Source organism: Tachyglossus aculeatus, chromosome 17 (assembly GCF_015852505.1).
Source record: "Tachyglossus aculeatus isolate mTacAcu1 chromosome 17, mTacAcu1.pri, whole genome shotgun sequence".
Lineage (NCBI taxonomy): Eukaryota > Metazoa > Chordata > Mammalia > Monotremata > Tachyglossidae > Tachyglossus > Tachyglossus aculeatus.
This window is the reverse complement of record NC_052082.1, coordinates 43,933,679-43,958,141: the sequence shown is the minus strand read 5'-3', so window position 1 is coordinate 43,958,141 and position 24,463 is coordinate 43,933,679. Positions and strand designations below refer to the sequence as shown.

The 24,463-nt window shown below is 45.3% G+C and overlaps 1 protein-coding gene across 7 annotated transcripts in view; it reads right to left on the bottom strand.

Moving 5' to 3' along the window:
* Window positions 1-23,931, bottom strand: part of BCAS3 (BCAS3 microtubule associated cell migration factor) — a 718,088-nt gene extending 694,157 nt beyond the window's left edge. For 6 of the 7 annotated variants that reach the window (XM_038758927.1, XM_038758925.1, XM_038758928.1 and 3 more), the window contains exons 1-3: window positions 23,878-23,896; window positions 13,126-13,213; window positions 3,138-3,192 (exon numbers count right to left, since the gene is read on the bottom strand). In XM_038758927.1, coding sequence (XP_038614855.1) covers window positions 3,138-3,192; window positions 13,126-13,196 — 126 coding nt within the window. In that variant the 5' untranslated portion in view covers window positions 13,197-13,213; window positions 23,878-23,896. The other variant, XM_038758926.1, reaches the window with a different exon arrangement.
* Between the last annotated feature and the right edge of the window lie 532 nt (window positions 23,932-24,463).

Sequence of the window (24,463 nt, the reverse complement as noted above, 5' to 3'; positions counted from 1 at the left end):
GATGAGGTAATTGAGGCTCAGAGAAGTGAAGTGACTTGCCCAAGGTCACACAGCCTCTTCTAATATATGTATATATGCATATATGTTTGTACATATTTATTACTCTATTTATTGATTTATTTTACTTGTACATATCTATTCTATTGATTTTATTCTGTTACAGCAGACAGACAAATGGGACCACTCTACTAAGTGGGACTACTAAGTACCACTATCTATTATTATAGACTACTCTATAATATATCTATTATTTATTTCTTTTACTTGTACATATCTATTCTACTTATTTTATTTTGTTAATATGTTTTGTTCTCTGTCTCCCCCTTCTAGACTGTGAGCCCACTGTTGGGTAGGGACCGTCTCTATATGTTGCCAACTTGTACTTCCCAAGTGCTTAGTACAGTGCTCTGCACACAGTAAGCGCTCAATAAATACGATTGATTGATTGATTAATATGAGCATGGGCTCTTGGAGGTCAAGCACTTAGTACAGTGCTCTGCACACAGTAAGTGCTCAATAAATACACAAAGCACTCAGTAAATCAATCAATCAATCAATCAATCGCATTTATTGAGCACTTACTGTGTGCAGAGCACTGGACTAAGCGCTTGGGAAGTACAAGTTGGCAACATACAGAGACAGTCCCTACCCAACAGTGGGCTCACAGTCTAAAAGCGCTTACTATGTGCAAAGCACTGTTCTAAGTGCTGAAACTTCCCTAGGCCTCAGTTCCCTCATCTGTACAGTGGGGATTAAGACTGCGAGCCCCACGTGGGACAACCCGATCACCTAGAGAAGCAACGTGGCTCAGTGGAAAAAGCATGGGCTTTGGAGTCGGAGGTCATGGGTTCAAATCCCGGCTCTGCCAATTGTCAGCTGTGTGACTTTGGGCAAGTCACTTCACTTCTCTGGGCCTCAGTGACCTCATCTGTAAAATGGGGATTAAAATTGTGAGCCCCCCATGGGACAACCTGATTACTTTGTATCCTCCCCAGCACTTAGAACAGTGCTTTGCACATAGTAAGCGCTTAACAAATACCAAAATTATTATTATTATTAAAAGGGTCTAAATTCACAATCTAAATACAACTGACTGGCTGACAGCCGAACTGCGTTTACTTTGCAGAGAAAAATGTATTTATTATACATTCGATCTTACATGTGAACCAAACTGAGGTTAGAAAGGAGGAGCCTGGCACAGTGGATGGCGTCTGGGCCCGGGCGTCCGAAGGCCATGGGCTCTGATCCCTGCTTCACCACCTGCCTGCTCCGTAACCTTGGGCAAGTCACTCCACTTCTCTGTGCCTCAGTCACCTCATCTGTAAAATGGGGATTGAGGCGGTGAACCCCTTGTGGTACAGGGTCTGTGACCAACTCGATGTGTTTGTAACCACCTCAACATTTAGTACAGTGCCTGGCACACAGTAGTGCTTAACAAACGCTATTATTATTTCTAGACTGTTCTAGACAGTTTCTAGACAGTTCTAGACTGTAAGCCCACTGTTGGGTGCATATCTATTTATTTGTACATATCTATTCTATTTATTTTATTTTGTTAGTATGGTTAGTTTTGTTCTCTGTCTCCCCATTTTAGACTGTGAGCCCACTGTTGGGTAGGGACTGTCTCTATATGTTGCCAACTTGTACTTCCCAAGCGCTTAGTACAGTGCTCTGCACACAGTAAGCGCTCAATAAATACGATTGATTGAATGATTGATTGATTGGGTAGGGAAAGTCTCTATATGTTGCCAACTTGTACTTCCCAAGCTCTTAGGCAACTGTCAGCTGTGTGACTTTGGGCAAGTCACTTAACTTCTCTGTGCCTCAGTTACCTCATCTGTAAAATGGGGATGAAGACTGTGAGCCCCACGTGGGACAACCTGATCACCCTGTAACCTCTCCAGTGCTTAGAACAGTGCTTTGCGCATAGTAAGCGCTTAATAAATGCCTTCATTATTATTATTAGTAGTAGAGTGCTCTGCACACAGTAAGCACTCAATAAATACGATTGAATGAATGAATTATCCTCTTGACTGTAAGCTCGCTGTGGGCAGGGAATGTGTCTATCGTTGTATTTTACTCTCTCAAGCGCTTAGTACAGTGTTCTGCACATAGTAAAGGCTCAATAATGAACGACAAGGACTGTGTCCAACCCGACTTGCTTGTATCCTCCCCAGCATGTAGTACAGTGCCTAGCACATAGTAAGCACTTAACAAATACGAGAATTATTAGTGACTATTATCGGCAGGGATTTTCTCAGATCTCTTGCTCCTGAGCATGGGGACCGAACTCACTCTTCACACTCCACCCAACTATTAAACGGCACTCTCCTCGTGGTACTTCTTAAGCACTTACTATATGCCAAGCACTGTATTAAGCGCTGGGGTGGATACAGGCAAGTCAGAGAAGCAGTGTGGCTCAGTGGAAAGAGCTCGGGCTTGGGAGTCAGAGGTCATGGGTTCGAATTCCATATCTGCCACGTCTGCTGTGTGACCTTGGGCAAGTCACTTAACTTCTCGGAGCCTCAGTTGCCTCATCTGTAAAACGGGGATGATGACTGTGAGCCCCCCGTGGGACAACTTGATCACCTTGTAACCTCCCCAGCACTTAGAACAGTGCTTTGCACATGGTAAGCGCTTAATAAATGCCATCATTATTATTATTATTATAGTTCCTAGTCGTAGATACAAGTGGAGCTAATCGGGTTGGACACGGTCCCTGTCCCACGTGGGGCTCAGGGTCAATCTCCGTTGTACAGATGAGGTAACTGAGGCCCAGAGAAGTTAAGCGACTTGCCCAAAGTCACACAGCAGACCTGTGGCGGGGCTGGGATTAGAACCCAGGTCCTTCTGACACCCAGGTCGGTGGTCTAACCACTAAGCCGCGCTACTTTTCCCCATGAGGAAACACACACAAAAAAACCTCTCAGGAGTTCTGGGGCCCGGTAATTAGGGCCAAACGCATCAGAGAGAAGCCGCCCTCCTCGCACCATGGCCAACCCAACACAGTCACTTCCATAATTCCCTCTTTTACACAGTCGGCGATGACGGATCAGATCACTGCTTGGCAGGTGGGAGCCCTGGAGCAAACTTAAATGGGGCCGAAAACTTCGGAGACGTGGCCGGCAGCCACTTACCTGGGGCACGACGTCTTGTAAAAAAGTCACGACGCTCTCCATGTACGACTGCTCCCTGGAAAAGGGCATAATGGAGAAAAGTCACCCCGGGAGCCGAGATCACGCAGGCCGGTGAGGAAGTTTGTGAGGAAGCTTGTGAAGGGCCCGTCTAAAGCGTGGCAAGGAGGAGCAGGGTGGCCTAGTGGGGAGAGCACGGGCCTGGGAAACAGAAACACCTGGGTCCTCATAATAATAATAATAATAATAATAATAATGGCATTTATTAAGCACTTACTATGTGAAAAGCACCGTTCTAAGCACTGGGAAGGTTACAAGGCGATCAGGTTGTCCCACGTGGGGCTCACAGTCTTAATCCCCATTTTACAGATGAGGTCACTGAGGCACAGAGAAGTTATTAAGCGCGCTTAATAGTGCTTAATGAAGACTGTGAGCCCCCCGTGGGACAACCTGATCACCTTACTACAGTGCACGTAGTAAGTGCTTAATAAATGCTATCATTATTATTATTATTACTATGTGCAAAGCACCATTCTAAGCGCTGGGGAGGTTACAAGGGGATCAGGTTGTCCCATGGGGGGCTCACAGTCTTCATCCCCATTTTACAGATGAGGTAACTGAGGCACAGAGTAGTTATTAAGCGCTTACTATGTGCAGAGCGCCGTTCTAAGCGCTGGGGAGGTTACAAGGGGATCAGGTTGTCCCATGGGGGGCTCACAGTCTTAATCCCCATTTTACAGATGAGGTAACTGAGGCACAGAGAAGTTATTAAGCGCTTACTATGTGCAAAGCGCCGTTCTAAGCGCTGGGGAGGTTACCAGCTTGTCCCATGGGGGGCTCACAGTCTTAATCCCCATTTTACAGTTGAGGTAACTGAGGCACAGAGAAGTTATTAAGCGCTTACTATGTGCAAAGCGCCGTTTTAAGCGCTGGGGAGGTTACAAGGGGATCAGGCTGTCCCATGGGGGGCTCACAGTCTTAATCCCCATTTTACAGATGAGGTAACTGAGGCACAGAGAAGTTATTAAGTGCTTACTATGTGCAGAGCGCCGTTCTAAGCGCTGGGGAGGTTACAAGGGGATCAGGTTGTCCCACGGGGGGCTCACAGTCTTAATCCCCATTTTACAGATGAGGTAACTGAGGCACAGAGAAGTTATTAAGCGCTTACTATGTGCAGAGCGCCGTTCTAAGTGCTGGGGAGGTTACCAGGGGATCAGGTTGTCCCATGGGGGGCTCACAGTCTTCATCCCCATTTTACAGAGGAGGGAACTGAGGCCCAGAGAAGTGAAGTGACTTACCCAAAGTCACACAGCAGACGTGTGGTGGAGTCGGGATTTGAACCCATTCATTCATTCATTCATTCAATCGTATTTATTGGGCGCTTACTGTGTGCAGAGCACTGTACTAAGCGCTTGGGAAGTACAAGTTGGCAACGTATAGAGACAGGCCCTACCCAGCAACGGGCTCACAGTCTAGAAGGGGGAGACAGAGAACAAAACAAAACATGTAGACAGGTGCCAAAATCGTCAGAACAAATAGAATTAAAGCTCTATGCACATCATTAACAAAATAAATAGAAGAGTAAATATGTCCAAGTAAAATAAATAGAGTAATAAATCTGTACAAATATATATATATATATACAGGTGCTGTGGGGAGGGGAAGGAGGTAGGGCGGGGGGATGGGGAGGAGGAGAGGAAAAAGGGGGCTCAGTCTGGGAAGGCCTCCTGGAGGAGGTGAGCTCTCAGTAGGGCTTTGAAGGGAGGAAGAGAGCTAGCTTGGCTGTATATATGTTTGTACATATTTATTACTCTATTTATTTTACTTGTACATATCTATTCTATTTATTTTATTTTGTTAGTATGTTTGGTTTTGTTCTCTGTCTCCCCGTTTTAGACTGTGAGCCCACTATTGGGTAGGGAATGTCTCTATATGCTGCCAACTTGTACTTCCCAAGCGTTTAGTACAGTGCTCTGCACACAGTAAGCGCTCAATAAATATGATTGATGATGTTGATGATGATGATGTGCAGAGGGAGGGCATTCCAGGCCAGGAGAAGGACGTGGTGGCCTCTGACTCCAAAGCCTGTGCTCTTTCCACTGAGCCACGCTGCTTCTCTAAATTTCTCTAATCCCGGCTCCCGCACGGGTCTGCTGGGTGACCTCGGGCAAGTCACTGGATTTCTCTGGGCCTCAGTCCCCTCAGCTGGGAAATGGGGATTAATACCGTGAGCCCCACGTGTCTGATGAGAATGACGGTATTTGTTAAGCGCTTACTATGTGTCAGACACTGTTCTGAGCCCTGGCTCATCAAGCTGGACACGGTCCCTGTCCCACGAGGGGCTCACAGTCTTAATCCTCATTTTACAGACGAGGTAACTGCGGCACAGAGCAGTGAAATGACTTGCCACGGGTTGTCTGTGTCCATCCTGATTGCCTTCTATCGACCCCAGCACTTAGTAATAATAATAATAATAATAATGTTGGCATTTGTTAAGTGCTTACTATGTGCAAAGTACTGTTCTAAGCGCTTGGGGGGATACAAAGTGATCAGGTTGTTCCACGTGGGGCTCACAGTCTTCATCCCCATTTTACAGACGAGGTAACTGCGGCACAGAGCAGTGAAATGACTTGCCACGGGTTGTCTGTGTCCATCCTGATTGCCTTCTATTGACCCCAGCACTTAGTAATAATAATAATAATAATAATGATGTTGGCATTTGTTAAGCGCTTACTATGTGCAAAGCACTGTTCTAAGCGCTTGGGGGGATACAAAGTGACCAGGTTGTCCCACGTGGGGCTCACAGTCTTCATCCCCATTTTACAGATGAGGAGTACAGCGCCTGACACATAGCAAGCACTTAAATACCATTAAAAAAAGGGCCGGGGGAGCCTTCCAGTGCAGCAAAAGTGAGAAAAATTCCATCCATTCATTCAGTCATATTTACTGAGCACTTGCTGTGTGCAGAGCACCGTACCTATCACTTGGGAGAGTACAATACAACGATACCTAAGTAACTATTATAAGTAACTAAGTAAATATTAAATCTCCAGTGGCTACCAATCAATCTGCGCATCAGGCAGAAACTCCTCACCCCGGGCTTCCAGGCTGTCCATCCCCTCGCCCCCTCCTACCTCACCTCCCTTCTCTCCTTCTACTGCCCAGCCCGCAACCTCCGCTCCTCCGCCGCTAATCTCCTCACCGTACCTCGCTCTCGCCTGTCCCGCCATCGACCCCCGGCCCACGTCATCCCCCGGGCCTGGAATGCCCTCCCTCTGCCCATCCGCCAAGCTAGCTCTCTTCCTCCCTTCAAGGCCCTACTGAGAGCTCACCTCCTCCAGGAGGCCTTCCCAGACTGAGCCCCTTCCTTCCTCTCCCCGTCGTCCCCCTCTCCATCCCCCCCATTTACCTCCTTCCCTTCCCCACAACACCTGTATATATGTCTATATGTGTGTACATATTTATTACTCTATTTATTTATTTATTTTACTTGTACATATCTATTCTATTTATTTTATTTTGTTAGTATGTTTGGTTTTGTTCTCTGTTTCCCCCTTTTAGACTGTGAGCCCACTGTTGGGTAGGGACTGTCTCTATATGTTGCCAATTTGGACTTCCCAAGCGCTTAGTACAGTGCCCTGCACATAGTAAGCGCTGAATAAATACGATTGATGATGATGATGAATAAATATGACTGATGATGATTAAAGGAACTGCCATCTTTCCCCAAGCTCCCAAGCTCGGCCGAGCTGGGACCGTCTCGTCGTCTAATAATCCCTGTGAGCTGGAGCCTGTGGGTGACCTCTGAAGGAACCCACTGTTGACCAGGGGCCAGAGAGTCATTTACTAAAGCGACGGCCTTCCCCCTGACTCACAGCAAGACAACGCCCCAGTTCAGGGCTCCGAGAAGTGGGGCTGATGACTCAGTTGGAGAAATCCTTCCCTCTGAATCATTAATGAACCAAGGCCTCGCTCGGCCAGGTGCTAAACAAGGTGCAGGAGCTGAGTTCGGAGGAAAACTCAAGTCACTTAAGGGTCTCTTAGGGCAGAAATCAAGGTGAGGCTACAAATTTTCATTCGCACTTGGATCTGAAGTCCTTGGGCATTGCGTAGTCACTTCGGGACTTAGGTATGTATCTGCAGGGCTTAGTGGATAAAGCATGAGCCTGGGGGTCGGAAGGTCAGGGGTTCTAATCCTGGCTCTGCCCCTTGTCTGCTGTGTGGCCTCGGGCACGTCCCTTCACTTCTCTGGGCCTCGGTTACCTCATCTGGAAAATGAGCCCTATGCAGCCCAGGGACCGTGTCCAACTTTGTACCCACCCCAGTGCCTGGCACAAAGTAGGCACTTAATAAATACCAGAATTGTCATTATTATTATCTGTAAAGTTTTTACTGATAGCAATGCCTGTCTCCCTCTCTAGCTCATCAACTCTTGGTAGGCAGGGAATGTGTCTACCAACTCTGTTGTACCAGAATTGTCATTATTATTATCTGTAAAGTTTTTACCGATAGTAATGTCTGTCTCCCTCTCTAGCTCATCAGCTCTTGGTAGGCAGGGAACGTGTCTACCAACTCTGTTGTACCAGAATTGTCATTATTATTATCTGTAAATATTTTTACCGATAGTAATGTCTGTCTCCCTCTCTAGCTCATCAGCTCTTGGTAGGCAGGGCACGTGTCTACCAACTCTGTTGTACCAGAATTGTTATTATTATTATCTGTAAATATTTTTACCGATAGTAATGTCTGTCTCCCTCTCTAGCTCATCAGCTCTTGGTAGGCAGGGAACGTGTCTACCAACTCTGATGCACCAGAATTGTCATTATTATTATCTGTAAATATTTTTACCGATAGTAATGTCTGTCTCCCTCTCTAGCTCATCAGCTCTTGGTAGGCAGGGAACGTGTCTACCAACTCTGTTGTACCAGAATTGTCATTATTATTATCTGTAAATATTTTTACCGATAGTAATGTCTGTCTCCCTCTCTAGCTCATCAGCTCTTGGTAGGCAGGGAACGTGTCTACCAACTCTGTTGTACCAGAATTGTCATTATTATTATCTGTAAAGTTTTTACCGATAGTAATGTCTGTCTCCCTGTCTAGCTCATCAGCTCTTGGTAGGCAGGGAATGTGTCCACCAACTCTGTTGTACCAGAATTGTCATTATTATTATCTGTAAATATTTTTACCGATAGTAATGTCTGTCTCCCTCTCTAGCTCATTAGCTCTTGGTAGGCAGGGATCGTGTCCGCCAACTCTGTTGTACTGTACCCTCCCAAGCACTCAGCACGGTGCTCTGCACACAGAAAGCGCTCAATAAATAGCAGTAACTGATATAAAGGAAGTACAGGAACACATCGATAAACTGGGAAAGATCAGAATACTGGAAAAGGAACGAAAACGAAAAACAGAAGGACAAGTTGGAAAAAGGACACAACCAACTTCATCTTAAAGAGACACAAAAAAGTAAATTGACAAAAAAAGTCCGTCTGAAGAATTATTCCTGCATGACAAAATGCCATGGGAAGCAAAGTGGCCGAGTGGAAAGAGCGCAGGCCCGGGAGTCAGAGGACCCGAGTTCTAATCCTGGTTCTGCCACTTGTCTGCTGTGAGACCCTGGGCAAGTCAAGTGCCTTCATCTGTAAAACGGGGAGTAAGACTGTGGGTCCCATGTGGGTCATGGTCTGTGTCTAAACTGATTAGCTTGTATCTATCTACCCCAGCACTCAGTACGGTGCCTGGTACATAGTGAGCAAATAACAAATGCCATTTAAAAGAAAAATCCTCTAGGGATCCTGAAAGTAGTGTTGAACAATAAATGGAATATTTTAGTGTCTAACCTGATTAGCTTGTAACTACCCCAAGCACTCAGTATGTACCTGGTACAGAGTAAGCCCATAACAAATACCATTAAAAAAAAAAATCTTCTAGAGATCCTGAAAGTAGTGTTGGACAATAAATGGAATATTTTAGTGCCTAACCTGATTAGCTTGTAACTACCGCAAGCACTCAGTATCTACCTGGTACATAGTAAACCCATAACCAATACCATTAAAAAAAAAAATCTTCTAAAGATCCTGAAAGTAGTGTTGGACAATAAATGGAATATTTTAGTGCCTAACCTGATTAGCTTGTAACTACCCCAAGCACTCAGTATGTACCTGGTACACAGTAAGCCCATAACAAATACCATTTTTTAAAAAAAGCCTCTAGAGATCCTGAAAGTAGTGTTGGACAATAAATGGAATATTTTAGTGTCTAAACTGATTAGCTTATAACTACCCCAAGCACTCAGTATGTACCTGGTACATAGTAAGCCCATAACAAATACCTTTAAAAAAAAATATTCTAGAGATCCTGAAAGTAGTGTTGGACAATAAATGGAATATTTTAGTGCCTGACCTGATTAGCTTGTAACTACCCCAAGCACTCAGTATGTACCTGGTACATAGTAAGCCCATAACAAATACCATTAAAAAAAAATCTTCTAGAGATCCTGAAAGTAGTGTTGGACAATAAATGGAATATTTTAGTGTCTAAACTGATTAGCTTATAACTACCCCAAGCACTCAGTATGTACCTGGTACATAGTAAGCCCATAACAAATACTTTTAAAAAAAAATATTCTAGAGATCCTGAAAGTAGTGTTGGACAATAAATGGAATATTTTAGTGCCTGACCTGATTAGCTTGTAACTACCCCAAGCACTCAGTATGTACCTGGTACATAGTAAGCCCATAACAAATACCATTAAAAAAAAATCTTCTAGAGATCCTGAAAGTAGTGTTGGACAATAAATGGAATATTTTAGTGGAAAAAAATGTGCCAAAGTAACAACATCTAGGTGATCATGACCCAACCAGCCAGAGGTAACAAAAATAACAATTGTGGTGCTTATTATGTGCTAAGGACTGTACTAAGCACTAGGGCAGAAACAAAATATTCATGTGGGTACAGCCCCTAACAACAACAATGGCATTTGTTAAGCACTTACTATGTGCCAAGCACTGGGCTCACAGTGTAAATAGCAGGGAGAAGAGGCAGTGAATCCCCATTGTACAGATGAGGCACATAGTTTACATAGACTGTAAGCTCATTATGGGCAGGGAACGTGTCTGTTAATGTCCTCTCCCAAGTGCTTAGTACAGTGTTCTGCACATAACAAGCGCACAATAAATATCACTGATTGACTCGCTGATTAAGTGACTTGCCCAAGGACTCAAGGCAAGCAGATGGAGGAGCCGGGCTTAGGACTCCCAGCTCCACGCTCTCTCCACCGAGCCCGCTGTGCCTCTTCAAAATTCTGAAAAATCAAGGGTTGACTTTTTCAATTTGGGGAAACGAAAGAATACGAAAAACAAAAACTATTTAGATGACATTTAGGGAGTCACAGTGCCAAAGTAATTATGAGAATAGAATTGAAAAGCTTCAAAAAAAAAAAGGGAGGTAGAGATGAAAAAATCAGTGAAATAATAACAACTGTGGTATTTGTTAAGTGCTTACTATGTGCCCGGCACTGTACTGAGCAGTGGGGCAGATACCATATATTCAGGTTGGACACAGTCCCTGTCCCACATAGGGCTCGTAGTCTTTCAACAGCAGAGAAAAGGAATCTAGAAATGCAAGATGGGTGTAAAAACCAAAAAGGAAGGGGTGGTCTGGTTTGAGAGTTTTTAACTAGGAGAAATCAATCAATCAATCAATCAATCGTATTTATTGAGCGCTTACTGTCTGCAGAGCACTGTACTAAGCGCTTGGGAAGTCCAAGTTGGCAACATATAGAGACGGTCCCTACCCAACAGTGGGCTCACGGTCTAAAAGGGGGAGACAGAGAACAAAACCAAACATACTAACAAAATAAAATAAATAGAATAGATAGATACAAGTAAAATAAATAAATACATAGAGTAATAAATATGTACAAACATACATACAGGTCCCTACCCAACAGCGGGCTCACAGTCTAGAAGGGGGAGATGGACAACAAAACATATTAACAAAATAAAATAAGTAGAATGAACATGTACAAGTAAAATAGAGTTAACAAATACCAACATTATTATTATTATCATCATCAATCGTATTTATTGAGCGCTTACTGTGTGCAAAGCACTGTACTAAGCGCTTGGGAAGTACAAATTGGCAACATATAGAGACAGTCCCTACCCAACAGTGGGCTCACAGTCTAAAAGGGGGAGACAAAACCAAACATACTAACAAAATAAAATAAATAGAATAGATATGTACAAATATGTGTATGTTATTACCTTGTGTTTCCCCCGGCGCTTGGAACAGTGCTCGGCACAGTTCCCAAGCGCTTAGTACAGTGCTCTGCACACAGTAAGCTCTCAATAAATGAAATGAATGAATGAAATAAATGAAATCAAATAATGAAATAAATGAAATGAAATAATAATAAGAGAAATGAAATAATTGGAAAATATACCAGACAATTAGAAGTCTTAGATACTAAAGACAGTGTCCCTAGAGAAAGCTCTTGGAAATCTTATCACGTCCAACAGTGTGAGAAGCAGCATGGCCTAGTAGATAAAGCACAGGCCTGGGAGACAGAGGACCGGGGTTCTAATCCTGCTTTCACCTCTTGCCTGCTGGGTGGTCTTGGGCAAGTCACTTAGCTTATCTGTGCCTCAGCTACTTCATCTGTAAAATGGGGCTTGAGACTCGGAGCCCCACGTGTGGGTTATGGACATCATCCAATCTGATTAGCTTGTATTCTACCCCTGCACTTAGTACAGCGCCTGGCACATTGCAAGTGCTTAATAAATATCATTTTCGGAAAAAAAAAGACACTGAAAATGTTGGTAGATCGGAGTCTAGAGATTATTTCTATAGGAGTCTTCCTCAGCTTGAAAGAAAGATTGAGGGAAGATTAGAGAAGCAGAGTGGCTCAGTGGAAAGAGCCCGGGCTTGGGAGTCAGAGGTCGTGAGTTCAAATCCCGGCTCCGCCAATTGTCAGCTGTGTGACTTTGGGCAAGTCACTTCACTTGTCTGTGCCTCAGTTACCTCATCTGTAAAATGGGGATGAAGACTGTGAGCCCCCCGTGGGACAACCTGATCACCTTGTAACCTCCCCAGCGCTTAGAACAGTGCTTGGCACATAGTAAGCGCTTAACAAAATGCCATCATCAAATAGCAAGAGTGATTCCAGTCCACATTTCAGGAATCTAGGTCTAATATTTGCTAATATAGGTCTAATTAAGCTGGCTCCTATACTCTGTAACGCCTCCTTCCATTCTCCTTTTTCCTGGGTCGTGTCAGTCTGATTTTGAAAGAAAAATTTACAAAATTAAAGGCTTTCTAAACAACCACCTGATAAACCAAAGAACCCAAAATGGCAGTTTCCCATTGGCTATGGTTTAGTACCGAAGCAACTCCCTCCTGAGCGAGCTAAGAATGAAAATTTACAAGAAATGACAAATCAGACATCATGCTGGCAGAAAGACACCCAGAACTTCATAAGGCAGAATCTTAGACAAGTATTTAAAAAAGGGTCTATAGGGGCAAAGGCATCCAGGAGAACTGGAAAAGAAATAGAAGGTTTCAGTAGAAACCCGAGAAGAGTAGCCTATGTAACTATGTTTGCCAAACGAGACATATTATCGTGGGTTTTTTTTATTTTGGTTTTTTGTTTGTTTGCTTTTAAATTCTGGAAGATCTGTGGAAAATGTATACCGCAGTTTGGAAGTTTAGAGCATTTTAAGTCCGATTTTGACCTAATAGCCATGAGAAGTGAATTAACTTAAAAAAAACAAACCCAAAAACACAGAGAAAACCTCCCCCTGCGCAGAGAATTCTTGTTCCTCAGGAACTTACTACTTCTATCAAGGCCCTCCTAAAGAAGATTTTCCTAGACTCAACAATTACTTCTGATATTTAAATGAAAAGCCTCAGTATGAGTTACTAACAGCGGGTGTAGAAAACAAATCGCTTTTCATCCATCTCAACGAGGTGAATTTTTAAATGCGCTTACGTTACGGCTTGGGGACGAACCACAACTCCACCGGTACAACGGCTCGGTCGACGAGGCGATTCGGAGGCCATGGCTGCTGTCAGGGTGCCTAGTCCCGGGGAAGAGACAGAAAGAGAAAAGAATAACAGGGAAATTCATTCAGTCGCGCTGATCGAGCGTTTCCTGTGTGCAGAGTACTGGATTAAGCGCTTGGGAGAGTACGAGGGCTCAGTTTGACAGATGACTTTGGATAATCCTTCTCTATCAATAACGGCCTTACCTCGTGCAAAATTCCCAACTGTTTACATCGTAATACAAAGTTGAAGGGAAAGTGGGGGAGGGCAGAGATATTTTCAGGAAAAGATGAGGGGAAGGATCAATCAATCAATCAATCGTATTTATTGAGCGCTTACTGTGTGCAGAGCACTGTACTAAGCGCTTGGGAAGTACAAGTCGGCAACACATAGAGACAGTCCCTACCCAACGGCGGGCTCACAGTCTAGAAGGGGGAGACGGAGAACAAAACCAAACATACTAACAAAATAAAATAAATAGAATAGATATGTACAAGATCATCATCATCATCATCAATTGTATTTATTGAGCACTTACTGTGTGCAGAGCACTGTACTAAGCGCTTGGGAAGTCCAAGTTGGCAACATATAGAGACAGTCCCTACCCAACAGTGGGCTCACAGTCTAAAAGGGGGAGACAGAGAACAAAACCAAACACACTAACAAAATAAAATAAATAGAATAGGCATGTACAAGTAAAATAAATAAATAAATAAATAGAGTAATAAATATGTACAAACATATATACATATATACAGGTTCTGTGGGGAAGGGAAGGAGGTAAGATGGGGGGTGGAGAGGGGGGCGAGGGGGAGAGTGAGGTATTCATTCAACAGTATTTATTGAGCGCTTTGTGTGTGCAGTGCACTGTACTAAGTGCTTGGGAAAGTACTATAGAAAATAAACAGATGCATACCCTGCCCCCAACGAGCATATAGTCTAGAGGACAAGCAGCGTGTTTTTATTTACGTTTTTCCTAATTTGTATCCATCCCAGGGCTTAGCACAGTGCCTGGTACTTAGTAAGCACATAACAAATACTACAGTTATTATTATGTAGGCCCAAATTCAGAACTGAGAGTTCGAAAGAGGGGTCACATTAACTCCAGAGCACTGAATGGATCAGCTGGCAAGACCAGAGAAAGCACGGTTGAGAAGGCGGCAGGGGAGGAGGTGTCTTTCCCCATATACCCACTCAAAAACATGAGTGAACCAAAGTAAGAAAGTGTGCTCGAGGTACTCAATCAATCAATCAATCGTATTTATTGAGCGCTTACTGTGTGCAGAGCATTGTACTAAGCGCTTGGGAAGTACAAGGTGGCAACATATAGAGACAGTCCCTACCCAACAGTGGGCTCACAGTCTAGAAGGGGGAGACGGAGAACAAAACCAAACATACTAACAAAATAGAATAAATAGAATAGATAGGTACAAGTAAAATAAATAAATAAATAGAGTAATAAATATGTACAAACATATATACATGTGCTGTGGGAAAGGGAAGGAGGTAAGATGGGGGGATGGAGAGGGGGACAAGGGGGAGAGTGAGGTATTCATTCAACAGAATTTATTGAGCGCTTTGTGTGTGCAGTGCATTGTACTAAGCGCTTGGGAAGTACAAGGTAGCAACATATAGAGACAGTCTCTACCCAACAGCGGGCTCACAGTCTAGAAGGGGGAGACGGAGAACAAAACCAAACATACTAACAAAATAAAATAAATAGAATAGATAGGTACAAGTAAAATAAATAGAGTAATATATATGTACAAACATATATACAGGTGCTGTGGGGAAGGGAAGGAGAAGGACTTTAAAAGAAAAGTCTCAACATGAGTTACTAACAGCGGGTGTAGAAAACAAATCACTTTTCACCCATCTAAACGAGGTGAATTTTTAAATGTGCTTCCGTTACGGCTTGGGGACGAACCACAACCCCACCGGTCCTCGAGGATACACGAGTCACGAGGGGCAAGGGGGATTGGAAAAGAGGCCAGCACTACATTTATCCTCGGCAAGTCAAATGCCTCCCCACAGCACTTGTATATATTTGTACAGATGTATTACGCTATTTTACTTGTACATATTTACTACTCTATTTTATTAATGATGTGCATATAGCTCTAATTCTGTTTATTCTGACGGTTTTGACACCTGTCTACATGTTTTGTTGTCTGTCTCCCCCTTCTAGACTGTGAGCCCGTTTTTGGGTAGGGACTGTCTCTATATGTTGGTGACTTGTACTTCCCAAGCGCTTAGTACAGTGCTCTGCACACAGTAAGCACTCAATAAATACGATTGAATGAATGAATGAATGAATGAATGAATGAAGCTAAAGATCGTTTTCCCTCGGCTAAAAGGAGGCCTGGACCAAAGTCGGTGGCCAGTGAATGCCAATCTCCCTGCCCCCAGCCAAACCTGTTGGCAATTCCCGAAACGGTCAGTGGTGAAACTGGAGACGGGCAAAATTTTATTCATGTGGCCGGTTTCGCCGGTCCAGGAAACCCACAGACCTGGCAAAGGGGGGCAACTCTCAGTCGAGAAGCATCCCATCTTCCCCCTTGAAGGGGGAGGATGGCTAAAGGTCCCTTCCCCTTTGGAAGGGAAGTGTGGCGATGCAGTGTGGCCTACCAGGGAGAGCACAGGCCGGGGAATCAGATTTTAATCCTGGCTCTGCCACTTGTCCGCTGTGTGACCTTGGGCAAGTCGCGTCATTTTCCTGGGCCCCAGTTCCTTCATCTTGTAAAATGGGGTTTAAAACACATGGGGCAGGGTCTGTGTCCAACCTGATTAGCTTGTATCAAACCCAGCGCTTAGTACAGTGCCTGGCACATAGTAAGCACTTATCAAAAAGTGCTTGACTGACTTCCCAGACTGAGCCCCTTCCTTCCTCTCCCCCTCGTCCCCCTCTCCATCCCCCCCATCTTACCTCCTTCCCTTCCCAACAGCACCTGTATATATGGATATATGTTTCAGACTGAGCCCCTTCCTTCCTCTCCCCCTCGTCCCCCTTTCCATCCCCCCATCTTACCTCCTTCCCTTCCCCACAGCACCTGTATATATGGATATATGTTTGTACATATTTATTACTCTACTTATTTATTTATTTATTTTACTTGTACATATCTATTCTATTTATTTTATTTTGTTAGTATGTTTGGTTTTGTTCTCTGTCTCCCCCTTTTAGACTGTGAGCCCACTGTTTAGTAGGGACTGTCTCTATATGTTGCCAATTTGTACATCCCAAGCGCTTAGTACAGTGCTCTGCACATAGTACGCGCTCAATAAATACGATTGATGATAATGATGATGATGATGACTACTCTATTTATTTATCTTACTTGTACATATCTATTCTATTTATTTTATTTTGTTAGGATGTTTGGTTTTGTTCTCTGTCTCCCCCTTCTAGACTGTGAGCCCGCTGTTGGGTAGGGACTGTCTCTATACGTTGCCAATTTGTACTTCCCAAGCGCTTAGTACAGTGCTCTGCACACAGTAAGCACTCAATAAATACGATTGATCGATTGATTGATTGCCTGGCACATAGTAAGCACTTATCAAAAACCATAAAAAAAAACCCCAAAAACGTTTCAGCCGGCTGGCAGAGCTGGGATTCTTGGAGGTCTCTAATAATAATAATAATGTTGGTATTTGTTAAGCGCTTACTACTTGCAAAGCACTGTTCTAAGCGCTGGGGGGAATACAAGGAGATGAGGTTATCCCACGTGGGACTCACAGTCTTAATCCCCAGTTTACAGATGAGGGAACTGAGGCCCAGAGAAGTTAAGTGACTTGCCCAAGGTCACACAGCAGACATGTGGGGGAGGCGGGGGACTCTAAGCTCACTCTGGGCAGGGAACATGGCTGCTAATTCTGTTGTTCTCCCAAGTATTTAGTACAGTGTCCTGCACATAGTAAGTACTCTAAATACTATAAGAAAAAATGACTTTCCAGGCAGCTAGCAGGGCTGGGATGCTTCCAGATCATCCTCATCATCATCAATCGTATTTATTGAGCGCTTACTGTGTGCAGAGCACTGTACTAAGCGCTTGGGAAGTACAAATTGGCAACATATAAAGACAGTCCCTACCCAACAGTGGGTTTCAGATTTCCTCTGGATTGTAAACTCGTTGTGGGCAGGTAATGTGTCTGCCGACTCTGTTGTCCTGTCCTCTCCCAGGCGCTTAGTACACTGCTCTGCACACGGTAAGCTCTCAATAAATAACCCCTGATCGACGGTGAGCCCGGGATCCAAAAGCTCTGCCGAGATGAGCTGGTTTGGGTGTCACGAACTTCCTGTCCAACAGGTAAGAGGCGAAGTGCGGGGGATGAGGGGAAGACACTGATTCATTCATTCAATCGTATTTATTGAGCGCTTACTGCGTGCAAAGCACTGTGCTAAGCGCTTGGGAGAGTACAATACAACAGACTCAACTCCTGCTTATAGCGAGCTCACAGTCTCCACCTAAAAGCGTGAAGGACTTGAACCCAGGGCTCTGGGGGAGGAGAAGGCTGGGGAACCAACCACCTCCTACGTCCCCTTCCCGCCAACATTATTATTAGTATGATTAATACTAATAATGGTATTTGTTCAGCTCTCAGAGAAGCAGCGTGGCTCAGCGAAAACAGCCCGGCTTAGGAGTCGGAGGTCATGGGTTCAGATCCCGGCTCCGCCACTTGTCCGCTGTGTGACTTTGGGCAAGTCACTTAACTTCTCTGGGCCTCAGTTACTTCATCTGCAAAATGGGAATTAAAACTGTGAGCCCCATGTGGGACAACCTGATCACCTTGTATCCCCTTCCCCCACAGTGCTTAGAACAGTTTCTTGGCACATAGTAAGCACTTCATCAATCAATCAATCGTATTTATCGAGCGCTTACTGTGTGCATGCAGAGCACTGGACTAAGCGCTTGGGAAGTACAAGTTGGCAACAAATAGAGACGGTCCCTACCCAACAGCGGGCTCACAGTCTAGGAGGGGGAGACAGGCAACAAAAACAAACCTATTAACTAAATAAAATAAATAGAATAGATATGCACAAGCAAAATAAATAGAGTAATAAATATGTACTAACACATATACATATATATAGGTGCTGTGGGGAGGGGAAGGAGGTAAGGCGGGGGGAGGAGGGGGAGAGGAAGGAGGGGGCTCAGTGTGGGAAGGCCTCCTGGAGGAGGTGAGCTCTCAGTAGGGCCTTTGGCCTCTTCTGCCAAACGGGGAGGGGGACTGCGAGCCCCACGTGGGCCGGGCCAGACCCGATGCGGTTGGAGCCACCCGGGCGCTTAGTACAGTGCCTGGCACATCATCATCATCATCATCAATCGTATTTATTGAGCGCTTACTATGTGCAGAGCACTGCACTAAGCGCTTGGGAAGTACGAATTGGCAACATCTAGAGACAGTCCCCATCAATCAATCAATCATATTTACTGAGCGCTTACTATGTGCACAGCACTGCACTAAGCGCTTGGGAAGTACAAATTGGCAACACATAGAGGCAGTCCCTACCCACCAGTGGGCTCCCAGTCTAAAAGGGGGAGACAGAGAACAGAACCAAACATACCAACAAAATAAAATAAATAGGATAGAAATGTACAAGTAAAATAAATAAATAGAGTAATAAATATGTACAACCATATATACATATATACAGGTGCTGTGGGGAGCATAAATACATACATATTTATTACTCTGTTTATTTATTTATTTATTTATTTTACTTGTACATTTCTATCCTATTTATTTTATTTTGTTGGTATGTTTGGTTCTGTTCTCCGTCTCCCCCTTTTAGACTGTGAGCCCGCTGTTGGGTAGGGACTGTCTCTCTGTGTTGCCAATTTGTACTTCCCAAGCGCTTAGTCCAGTGCTCTGCACATAGTAAGCGCTCAATAAATACGATTGAATGAATGAATGAAAGTGGGGAAGGGAAGGAGGTAAGATGGGGGGAAGGAGAGGGGGACGAGGGGGAGAGGAAGGAATGGGCTCAGGCTGGGAAGGCCTCCTGGAGGAGGTGAGCTCTCAGCAGGGCCTTACCCAACAGTGGGCTCGCAGTCTAAAAGGGGGAGGCAGGGAACAAAACCAAACATACTAACAAAATAAAATAAATAGAATAGATATGTACAAGTAAAATAAATAAATAAATAAATAGAGTAATAAATATGTACAAACATATATCCATATATACAGGTGCTGTGGGGAAGGGAAGGAGGTAAGACGGGGGGAAGGAGAGGGGGACGAGGGGGGGAGGAAGGAAGGGGCTCAGTCTGGGAAGGCCTCCTGGAGGAGGTGAGCTCTCAGCAGGGCCTTACCCAACAGTGGGCTCGCAGTCTAAGAGGGGGAGGCAGGGAACAAAACCAAACATACTAACAAAATAAAATAAATAGAATAGATATGTACAAGTAAAATAAATAAATAGAGTAATAAATATGTACAAACATATATCCATATATACAGGTGCTGTGGGGAAGGGAAGGAGGTAATATGGGGGGAAGGAGAGGGGGACGAGGGGGGGGAGGAAGGAAGGGGCTCAGTCTGGGAAGGCCTCCTGGAGGAGGTGAGCTCTCAGCAGGGCCTTACCCAACAGTGGGCTCGCAGTCTAAGAGGGGGAGGCAGAGAACAAAACCAAACATACTAACAAAATAAAAAAAATATAATAGATATGTACAAGTAAAATAAATAAATAAATAGAGTAATAAATAAGTACAAACATACATCCATATATACAGGTGCTGTGGGGAAGGGAAGGAGGTAAGATGGGGGGAAGGAGAGGGGGAGGAAGGAAGGGGCTCAGTCTGGGAAGGCCTCCTGGAGGAGGTGAGCTCTCAGCAGGGCCTTACCCAACAGTGGGCTCGCAGTCTAAGAGGGGGAGGCAGAGAACAAAACCAAACATACTAACATAATAAAGGAAGCGCCCAGCAGACAGACACGGGGGTTATGATTGTTATTAGCACTATTATTATTATTATTATCGTTATTATTATTAGTACGGGGGGGTGATAAGGACGGTCCCGGGGAGCCCCCGCCCTGCCCCCCCTGTGCCCCTGTCACCTCCTCCGGCCGCCGCCGCCGTCCGGCTCCAGGCTGCACTGTTTGGAATCGCCCCCCCCCCTTCCCGCCCGAGAGTGACGGCCGCCTCCGCCAATCGCCGCGCCGGCCGCGCCCCGGCCCGGCCAATCCGCGGCCCGCTCGTCTCGGAGGGGGAGGGAGGGAGGAAGGCAGCCAATCGCGGGGCGGCGGGGGCGGGCCCTCGGCCCCCTGCCGTCCAATCGGCGGGGGCGTCGGGGAAAACGCCACGGCCACCCGTGGGCCGGGCAGCAAGGGCATTTATTAATTCACTCAATCGTACTTATTGAGCGCTTACTGGGTGCAGGGCACTGTACTGAGCGCTTGGGAAGGACAAGTCGGCAACATCTGGAGACGGTCATTCATTCATTCAGAAGTATTTCTTGAGCGCTTACTGTGTGCAGAGCAATCAATCAATCAATCAATCGTATTTATTGAGCGCTTACTGGGTGCAGGGCACTGTACTGAGCGCTTGGGAAGGACAAGTCGGCAACATCTGGAGACGGTCATTCATTCATTCAGAAGTATTTCTTGAGCGCTTACTGTGTGCAGAGCAATCAATCAATCAATCAATCGTATTTATTGAGCGCTTACTATGTGCAGAGCACTGTACTGAGCGCTTGGGAAGGACAAGTCGGCAACATCTGGAGACGGTCATTCATTCATTCAGAAGTATTTCTTGAGCGCTTACTGTGTGCAGAGCAATCAATCGATCAATCGTATTTATTGAGCGCTTACTATGTGCAGGGCACTGTACTGAGCGCTTGGGAAGGACAAGTCGGCAACATCTGGAGACGGTCATTCATTCATTCAGAAGTATTTCTTGAGCGCTTACTGTGTGCAGAGCAATCAATCAATCAATCAATCAATCGTATTTATTGAGCGCTTACTGGGTGCAGGGCACTGTACTGAGCGCTTGGGAAGGACAAGTCGGCAACATCTAGGGACGGTCATTCATTCATTCAGAAGTATTTCTTGAGCGCTTACTGTGTGCAGAGCAATCAATCAATCAATCAATCGTACTTATTGAGCACTTACTGTGTGCAGGGCACTGTACTGAGCGCTTGGGAAGGACAAGGCAACATCTGGAGACGGTCATTCATTCATTCAGAAGTATTTCTTGAGCGCTTACTGTGTGCAGAGCAATCAATCAATCAATCAATCAATCGTATTTATTGAGCGCTTACTGGGTGCAGGGCACTGTACTGAGCGCTTGGGAAGGACAAGTCGGCAACATCTAGGGACGGTCATTCATTCATTCAGAAGTATTTCTTGAGCGCTTACTGTGTGCAGAGCAATCAATCAATCAATCAATCGTACTTATTGAGCACTTACTGTGTGCAGGGCACTGTACTGAGCGCTTGGGAAGGACAAGGCAACATCTGGAGACGGTCATTCATTCATTCAGAAGTATTTCTTGAGCGCTTACTGTGTACAGAGCAATCAATCGATCAATCGTATTTATTGAGCGCTTACTGGGTGCAGGGCACTGTACTGAGCGCTTGGGAAGGACAAGTCGGCAACATCTAGGGACGGTCATTCATTCATTCAGAAGTATTTCTTGAGCGCTTACTGTGTGCAGAGCAATCAATCAATCAATCAATCGTACTTATTGAGCACTTACTGTGTGCAGGGCACTGTACTGAGCGCTTGGGAAGGACAAGGCAACATCTGGAGACGGTCATTCATTCATTCAGAAGTATTTCTTGAGCGCTTACTGTGTACAGAGCAATCAATCGATCAATCGTATTTATTGAGCGCTTACTGGGTGCAGGGCACTGGACTGAGCGCTTGGGAAGGACAAGTCGGCAACATCTAGGGACGGTCATTCATTCATTCAGAAGTATTTCTTGAGTGCTTACTGTGTGCAGAGCAATCAATCGATCAATCAATCGTATTTATTGAGCGCTTACTGGGTGCAGGGCACTGGACTGAGCGCTTGGGAAGGACAAGTCGGCAACATCTAGGGACGGTCATTCATTCATTCAGAAGTATTTCTTGAGCGCTTACTGTGTGCAGAGCAATCAATCGATCAATCAATCGTATTTATTGAGCGCTTACTATGTGCAGAGCACTGTACTGAGCGCTTGGGAAGTCCAAGTTGGCAACATATAGAGACGGTTCCCTACCCAACAGCGGGCTCACAGTCTAGAAGGGGGAGACGGAGAACAAAACCAAACATATTAACTGGATAAAATAAATAGAATAAATGTGTACTAGTAAAATAGAGTAATAAATACATACAAACATATAGACATCTATACAGGTGGTGCGGGGGAGAGGAAGGAGGGGGCTCAGTCTGGGAAGGCCTCCTGGCAAGGTTATGTTGCCAACTTGGATTTCCCAAGCGCTTAGTATGGTGTTCGGCACATAGTAAGCGCTCAACTCATTCACTCATCCATTCAATCGTACTTATTGAGCGCTTACTGTGTGCACGGCACTGTACTGAGCGCTTGGGAAGTCCAAGTTGGCAACATATAGAGAAGGTCCCTACCCAACAGGGGGCTCACAGCCTAGAAGAATGGATGAATGAAATCAATCAATCAATCAATCGTATTTATTGAGCGCTTACTGTGTGCAGAGCACTGGACTAAGCGCTTGGGAAGGACAAGTTTACAACATTTAGAGACGGTCCCTACCCAACAGGGGGCTCACAGTCTAGAAGAATGAATGAATGAATGAAATCAATCGTATTTATTGAGCACTTACTGTGTGCACAGCACTGTACTGAGCGCTTGGGAAGTCCAAGTTGGCAACATATAGAGGCGGTCCCTACCCAACAGGGGGCTCACAGTCTAGAAGAATGAATGAATGAATGAATGAATGAAATCAATCGTATTTATTGAGCGCTTACTGTGTGCAGAGCACTGTACTGAGCGCTTGGGAAGTCCAAGTTGGCAACATATAGAGACGGTCCCTACCCAACAGGGGGCTCACAGTCTAGAAGAATGAATGAAGGACTGAAATCAATCAATCAATCGTATTTATTGAGCGCTTACTGTGTGCAGAGCACTGGACTAAGCGCTTGGGAAGGACAAGTTGGCAACATATAGAGGCGGTCCCTACCCAACAGGGGCTCACAGTCTAGAAGAATGAATGGATGAAATCAATCAATCAATCAATTGTATTTATTGAGCGCTTACAGTGTGCAGAGCACTGTACCGAGCGCTTGGGAAGGACAAGTTGGCAACATATAGAGACGGTCCCTACCCAACAGTGGGCTCACAGTCTAAAAGAATATATGAAATATATTCTTGAAATATAGTATGAAAGTATGAAATATTGAATGAAAATAAGGCGGGGGGGAGAGATGCACTCAGCTTTCGTTTTGTTCTCTGCCTCCCCCTTTTAGACTGTGAGCCCACTGTTGGGTAGGGACTGTCTCTAGATGTTGCCGACTTGGACTTCCCAAGCGCTTAGTACAGTGCTCTGCACATAGTAAGCGCTCGATACACACGATTGATGATGATATTTGCACATCTATAGGTGTAGATAGACCTATGCCTCTATGTGTTGCCGACTTGTACTTCCCAAGCGCTTATTACAGTGCTCTGCACACAGTAAGCGCTCAATAAATACGACTGATTGATTGATTGATAGACGTGATTAGCCCCTCGCCGGATGATTTGCCCACCTGAGCGCGGCCTGGGGGATCGACGGTCTGTTTACCTTGACTTCTCGCGAGAGCCGGGCCGGCGGTCAGAGCACGTGGACGCGGCGGCTGCCAATCACGCTGACGGGCCAATCACGAGGGAGCCGCTACGCGGGGCTTGTCCCGCCCCCCCTGGCGGCACCTTCCGGTCTCGTGGAGCGGCGCTGCTGCGCAGGCGCGGTCGGAAGGCTGCGGCGGCCGGCGGCCGAAGGGGGCGGTAGAGAGGCTTCCACCTCATTCACTTGTATTTATTGGGCGCTTACTGTGTGCAGAGCACTGTACTAAGCGCTTGGGAAGGACAAGTTGGCAACATATAGAGACGGCCCCCACCCAACATTCATTCATTCATTCATTCAGTCGTATTTACTGAGCACTTACTGTATGCAGAGCACTGTACTAAGCACTTGGGAAGTCCAAGTTGGCAACATATAGAGACAGCCCCCACCCAAAAGCGGGCTCACAGTCTGGAAGATAATAATCAATCTCAATCAATCAATCAATCGTATTTGTTGAGCGCTTACTGTGTGCAGAGCACTGTACTAAGCGCTTGGGAAGTCCAAGTTGGCAA